The sequence below is a fragment of the Halichoerus grypus genome, chromosome X (assembly GCF_964656455.1).
Source record: "Halichoerus grypus chromosome X, mHalGry1.hap1.1, whole genome shotgun sequence".
In the NCBI taxonomy this organism is placed as follows: Eukaryota; Metazoa; Chordata; class Mammalia; order Carnivora; family Phocidae; genus Halichoerus; species Halichoerus grypus.
In genome coordinates this window covers 40,780,282-40,787,833 of record NC_135727.1, presented here as the reverse complement: position 1 = coordinate 40,787,833, position 7,552 = coordinate 40,780,282, and the positions used below count along the sequence as shown (strand labels likewise).

The window sequence follows — 7,552 nt, the reverse complement described above, 5'->3', positions numbered from 1 at the left end:
GGTTATTCATTAAAGTCTATGACACTTCCAAGATTTTTAAAGACCCTGAATTCCTACCCTAAATGTGACTGTAAGGATTATTTTAAAGGCTGAAGGTTGGTAGGATTACAGGTTGTGGTGATCTTTTCTTATTTATGTTTTTAATGTGTTATTTCCTAAAATTTCCATTATAGACATATATGGTATCACTATTATAACCATAAAAACAGTTCATTTATTTTGTGTGAACTTTTTGCTAAAGCCAATGAACCAACCCACTAGAATTCTCAGATGGCAGTATAATGCTAGGCATCATCAAGGGCTGATTAAAAATTTAATCTTTGGTCTTCGATGAAACAGAAAACCAAAATATCTCTTTCTGATTATCTTCTTTCTCAGAACGTGGATTCTGAAAATATGGAATCTGAAAATGCAGATACTGGAAATATGGAAACCGAAAATCTAAGACATGAAAATCTGGAAATTGAAACCCTTTCTTCAGTTTCAACTCTGCAAGCCCTCTCTGAGCTACTTTATCCTGAAGAAGAGGATGATTTTGAGCCTGAACAGGTGGTCGTATACTTACAGATGAATTAGTTCTATTCACGCTAAGTTGTGAAACTCTATTTGAACAACTCGTTCCAACCTTGCTGTGGGAGCAGGGCTGTGTCATCCAACAGGAGGTTGCAGGACTCATTATGCATGAGAGTATAACCTCTAGTACATTTCAGGCAAACATAATTATATTTTTTCTAAACTACCTGAACACTGAATAGGAAAATAGTTCTGTAACTATGGTAGCAATAGCCACATTTCAAAATGTTTGTCATTTATATTTATGGCCAAAGAATGCTTGACAACCATTGCAGAGTGGTAGCTTGGATTTTTAAGCCTAGACAGTATTTCTATAAAACAAATAATTTCCACTAGACAGTGTTTATTAGGCCCCCACCAACCAGTTCCCTTAATTGTTTAAAATTTGTCTACACATGAAAACAGAACAGAGAATAATTTGAGCCAGATAATGGGACAAACTACCTTTAGCTTACTAAAATTGACTTCCGGGTACATGCTCACACAGAGCTGTGGAATCTAATTTGTCGGATAGCATTTGGGATCAGGGCAGGTAACCCCAGGGAGGCTTGCAGCAGCAAGATGGGCTTCATTTTGGGTAGGAAAGTTCCATGAACTGGCCTCTGTCACTGCCGATATTCCCAGAATAATCAAAATACTTCTACGTAACCCCCTGCTCTCCATTCTCCTGCTCCTTAGGTATCAGCAAACCTCGGCTGTCAGACTGCCTACATGAAGGCAAACAAAATTTGGGCCAGAAATCTCACACAGTAGCAGAATATGTCAATTTGCTTCACATTATCTTAGTGAAGTTGTTATTATGACGAATTTGCCATGAATAAACCATCTCCAGTGAGCATGCATATCAGTTTGCTCCTCCCCCAAAATTCTTTTCTGCCCTTGTGTGGAAAAACAAATGTAATCTGAATAGGCAGCAAATTCAGTGGCTCCGATCAACACTGGATGGAACTTCCACCCTCCAGGAAGAGTTTAGGTAGAAGGCACTGCATCAAGGCAGACGTGCAATGGAAATAAAATTTTTAGATGGAAACTGAATCAGCTTGGAGCCAGGATCCAAGAAGTGTTAGTCAGGGAAAAGTTAGTAGAGGCCAAACAAAAATCAGGACATTAATAATAGCATTGAATATACACAACACACAGGACACTGGAGAAAAATTTAGGAGCAAGGTACCAATGAAGTTGGGAAGGCAAGTTCATTTTTGCTACATTAAGCTGAAATAGAAGGATACATCCTGGGAAGGGTAAGGTTATGTCGTATACAAAAAGCATATTACGTATTTGAGAAACAGCAATCTTGAAGAAAGGGAAGTGGACCTTGTAACTGGGACAGATTCAGAGATAAAAGATTTACCCTGGTTACAAAGCCTGTTCCCTTTGACGTTTATGTATGGAGATCTTTATTTGCATCTAGAGGTGATTCTAGGAGAAAGATGAGTGATTATGAGAATAGAGAGACAAGGATCATTTTACCAAATTGTACAATTCATAGAGGAAAATTACTGTAATAATGTATGATTCTGTATATCTGGGTTATAAGCAATTTTGAGGTAATTGGACATTCAGACACTGCAGTACAGATATCATTAGAGGATATAGAATTGAGTATCAGAACAGTGGGAGAATAATTAATGTTTCTAATGAACTCTTAAATTTTCCAGGAGAGAAACAGCTTTTCATTTTTTAACATGTATTAATCTTGGGAACTGTGGAATGATTACAAGAGTGATGTGTTTTTGAAAATATTCTCTCTGAAAACAGCATTAGAACTGCTGCATACACGTTGGCTTATTTACACCATCCCCACCATGAATTGCTAAGAGTCTGGAAGATTGGGAAGAGAGTGTTTTTTTAAACTCACAAGGGGATCTTAAGACCTGTGGGAAATAAGGTTCACCACTCCACAGACATTGTAACCAAGTTGTTCTAACTCTCTTACTATTGCAAGGTGGCATGAACTGCAACGATAAATTTCTCAGATAATGGGATTTTGATCCATGGTAAAGGCTGAAATGATATTCTCATGGAAAACATTTGCAATATGGTTTTTAATATTTTTATTATCCTGGTTCATCATTCCACTTGAAATTTTTGTTTTTAATCATTTATTTTCATTAAGTTAATAAACTGAGACTCCCCTTCTGTTGTGATGTGCTGACCCAATCATCACTGTCCATAGAGAGCATACCAATTTTTGTCAGGAATGTTCAAGTTATGGATTTTAATTTTCCGTGGAAGGAATCACTCAACAAAACAAGAGGCCCTCGTGTTCCAAGAAATGCTTTGCCCTGATTAACTATTAGTATTCTGGTGATTAATAATTTAAGAAAAGCACTACAAGTTTATATGACTTTAGAGATTAAAACAAACAAACAAAAAAAACATACAGAATACCGTCTTGGGACTTTCACATAAAAATGTCTGTAACACCTTAACTGCAGACATAGCACTTTTGAAACACCTTTTGGAAAGGAATGGTTACTGTCTTAGAAACTGTTGAGATGTTACAGATTAATTTCTGATTTATAGCTGTTGGAATAGTTTAGCATAATAAAGACACAGGTGAGGTTTTCCACCGGCTTTCAAGGACAGACACTATTCCTTTTGCCCAAATAGGACATTGTAACTCTTGTACATGCCTGAAGTCTTGGGAGATCTGGGCAGGGGCCTGAGAAAAGAGAGCTAGATGTGCTAGTTTGCCAGGATCCAAGGAGAGAAGAATGTTTTGACTGCCAGCAATGGAGTAAGTTGGAGCTTCAGAGTCTGGCATCAGCAAGAACATTTAGGAAAATATTGGGATTTTCTTGAGATATCAAAAGACCCTGAGAGGGACCAATGAGGTGGTTGCCACTATTCTGATGGTGTAATATGATTATACTCAGTTGAAAAAAGGAAAATTGTTCTTGTACTGAATAGAAGGGCAGTCCTGTGGGGGTGTGTTTGCTTGCACAGAGGATGGCAAAATGAACTTGCATGATGACTGAAGTGGTTCAGCATATATTTGACACTATTAATTTAGGGTTGCTGTTTAAATCCATTAGTTCAGTGTCATGAGGTGGTGTGACAAGGAAGTGTTTTAGGCCCCCAGTGGAAAGAAGTAAAATCGGTTATCAGGAGTTTCGAATGAGTCCTTTGATATCTAAATACTTGAGACCCTATTTTGTGGTTTGTTTTTGTTTCTATAAAACTTTCCCATCCTTTTCCATCCCTCACCTAACTCTGACAAGACACTGCCAAAACCCAAAAGTGTCGATGCTCTTATACTAATACTTGGTTCTGACCTTCAAAGAGATGAATGCGGTTCATTCCCCTGTCCGCAGGGATACACATTCACTGGGCTGGAACTGGGGATTTAGTCTGATCAAAGATCAGTTCTGCCTTCGGGTCTATTAAACTAAATACTTTTTGAAAGGAAAAGGAAAACACATTCTAAGTAATACTTGGCATCTGTCTCTCTGTTGTATAACGACAATGATTAATTAAATGAGAAGCTCTATGAAATTTTAGATGGAAAGCTTATCAAATTTAAAGTATTACTGGTCATGTAAGTTACACAAGTAGTAATTACAGAATGTTGGACTTTTTCTCTCCCAGCCAAATTGTTCATCTGTTCTTGGAGCCATGGCTCCTAGCAATATTGGACCACTAACAACAAAAGAGTTCCAAGGTAAGTTATTTAACAAAGCATATAGATCAATATAATCAGTATAATCTTTCTTTGGAAACAAAATTATAAGGAGAGTAATACTAACACTAGGATTTGTTAAAGATGAACTCAAATAATTGTGGAAATGATGAACAGCCACATACATATAAAGATGCTGTTTTTACTCTACTGTTATAGGTAAGTCATTTTTATATTAATGGAAATTAACTTGCCTTGAATTATTCACATTCATTTTTTGGTATATTTCCTGAGATGTAAAACCAAGAAAGTCATGTGTGGTTAAATAACTTTTTTATTATTTAAGGTCTAGTTACCAAGATGCTTAGTTTCTTCACTTTCTACCCTGCTATATTCTGGCAATTTCACAGAATTCGTGCAACAAATATTTATTGAGAGCCTGTTATGTACCAGGTAGTATGAGCATCTCTGGAGCTATGATGAAGATCAAAACAGAAAGGTCTCTGTCCCCATCGAGCTAATAGTCTTTTGGAGAACACAATAAAACAAATTACACAATTTTATCTTACATCAAAATGCTTATAAATTAAAGCCCGTGAGGCGATGTAAATAGTCACAGGTCCAATAAACTAGAATAAATATTTGGGGGGGGTATGTTTTCCCAGCAATTTGGCCTATACATTTTCACAGAGTTGAACATTTTACACGTCTTCAAAAATATAGAAGGCTCTAATTCTGTTGTGATGACAGTTACCAGAGGGTGGACAGGGAAAGGAAGTGAAGTTCTTTCATCAGTTTAGCTGATTGTAAAAGATTTTATCTGGAAAAATGTTTAAAATAATGGCTAAAATGAGGTCTGAGGGGATGATTTTAAAATTTCAGTTATTATACTCTACATACTCAAGAGTCTCTTTGCCTTATTCAAGAGATATTGGAAGGCTAGTTCAAATTTTGACGTGTTTCTATGCTGCCTGAATTTCTGATAGTGTATGGCTAATATCCTCTAAATTCTGAGAACAGTGAGTCATATGCAAACTATTTTATATAAATCTGTAATTAGGCTTTACAAAGTCCATGCTAGACAGAAGCAGATAATTACAAAAGAGTTGGCAGTATTTAAAACCTGGTAATCAGGTGCATTTCTGGGGATGCTTAAAAGGAGAACTCGAAATAATGTTCTGCACCTAATGTTGGAACAAATGTAAGCTGGGCTTTTGCATGTCTCATTTGCTTTTAAATATTTAAAGATGACATATAGAAACCCGGGTACATGCTCAGTCCTACATAAAGGACAAGTGATAGAGATTTTCTTTGAGGCTCACTTCTACATGAGGAAAATACTGGATTAAAAAAATGATCAGGGAGTGCCTGGGTAGCTCAGTCGTTGAGCGTCTGCCTTCGGCTCAGGTCATGATCCCAGGGTCCTGGGATCGAGTCCCACATTGGGCTCCCTGCTCGGCGGGAAGCCTGCTTCTCCCTCTCCCACTACCCCCTGCTTGTGTTCCCTTTCTCTGTCTCTCTGTCAAAATAAATAAATAAAATCTTTTAAAAAATGATCATTGGGGCACCTGAGTGGATCAGTGGGTTAAGTGTCTGCCTTCAGCTCAGGTCATGATCTCAGGGTCCTGGGATCGAGTCCTGCATCGGGCTCCCTGCTCAGTGGGGAGTTTGCTTCTCCCTCGGCTTCTGCCTGCAGCTCCCCCCTTGTGCTCTCTCTCTCAATCTCTCTCTGTCAAATAAATAAATAAAATCTTTTTTAAAAATTTTAAAAATGATCATTCTATCCACTGTTTTCAGTTTCTTTAACTGATATTTTTTAAGAATTATGTCATGCTTTCATGGCAAAGGTATCAAAGAGTTTTTAATTAGCAATAATCACGCCTCGGATAAACCTCATCGGCTATGATACTGCCACTGCACAAAGCTCAAAGAGCTTTTAGATAGTAATACACAAAGCAAGATAAGACACTGACTCCCCAAATCAGAGTGATTGTATGTTTGATTGGTTCTTTCACATAAATGTTTTACATATGATCCTATTGATGTTTCTGAAAAAAATGTGTAATATTTCTTTGCATATATATATTATATATGTTTCATATCAAATGCTCTTTCACATATGGAGTCTATATTATACGTTATATATGTACACACACACAGAGGCTGGAAAGATACAGACCAGAATGCTATCATTGATTATCTCTGAGTAGTTGGATTATAGATGATTTTGTTTTCTTCTTTTTGCTTATATGTTGTTTCCACATTTTCTACAACTGTTATTATAATTTTACAATGTATTGGTTGTGGATTGATTCAAGAATTCTGTGTTTTTACTAATTTAGCTTGTTTGGACCAAAACACAAGCTAGTGATTACAAATAGAAAATGCTTTACTTCGATGATCCCAAACTGAGCGTGAAGAACAGACAACAGCCTCAGCTTTATCTTCCCTTTCTCCACAGACATCCCTCAAAGCAGTGATGAAAACGGCAAGGATATCTGGAATCCAGAAGAGGTTCCAGAGGGAGGAGAGCATGAGGACATGTGGGATGTTAGAGAAATACCAGAGTAAGTCAGATGACGCCAGGAATGTGTTTGGGCTTAAGGTAGATGTGTCATCTGATACCGTTCTATTTTTGACAAGATTCATAAAGTAACTTCTACCACATAAAAGAGAAAACTACAGTGACACACAGAAGGCATGTGCAATTTATTATTATTTTTTCCTTCTGGAGCAGAAACAAATAATGAGACATAACACCTTACTTTCAGTTATTATCAAACAAAAACTGAAAAATACAGTCATTTCCATTACAAATTTAAATTTAATGTTGGCTAGTTGTTTAATGTGGAACTAACACTGGGAAAGAAAACAACCCATTAAGTTACAAGCATTCATACAAGCTAAATTATTATACCATATTTATGTATCAAAGACCTGCTTTTAATTACTCAATGTCCCACAATTGTGGTAAAAGCCTGCGTTCTCTCTCAAATTATCTATTATTACCTGGACCTATTTACTAGTTATTTTAGGATTATGTTTAATATATTTTGCAAGCAGGCTTGAAGTCTCACTTTGTAGCTTTTTCAATAGGAATTAGGAATATGAATTGTAAATATGAAATTTAGGATTATTATCATGAACAGCCCTTCACTGATGAAATAAATCGCCCACAGTTTCAAGGAACTGAAAGTGTGTTCACATTCATAATTGAAATTAATGGTTAAATACACTAAGCTTTAAATATATGTATTCTAAAATAAAATCTTGATTGAGTATTTAGAATAGCTTGAAAAACCAAAGCAGTACTTACTAAATTATAAGGTACTTTATAAATTCTTGAAGACTTCTATG

At 36.4% G+C, this 7,552-nt stretch overlaps 1 protein-coding gene and 1 pseudogene across 1 annotated transcript in view; one reads left to right on the top strand and one right to left on the bottom strand.

The window, feature by feature from the left end:
* The first annotated feature begins 396 nt into the window (after positions 1 to 396).
* The window catches only part of DNAAF6 (dynein axonemal assembly factor 6), a 29,983-nt gene continuing 22,827 nt past the window's right edge, over positions 397 to 7,552 (top strand). Inside the window, exons 1-3 of the mRNA XM_036094034.2 lie at positions 397 to 549; positions 4,165 to 4,237; positions 6,657 to 6,762. Coding sequence (XP_035949927.1) covers positions 397 to 549; positions 4,165 to 4,237; positions 6,657 to 6,762 — 332 coding nt within the window. The remainder of the gene's footprint in view (positions 550 to 4,164; positions 4,238 to 6,656; positions 6,763 to 7,552) is intronic.
* On the bottom strand, positions 5,998 to 6,121 carry LOC118536831 (U4 spliceosomal RNA; annotated as a pseudogene).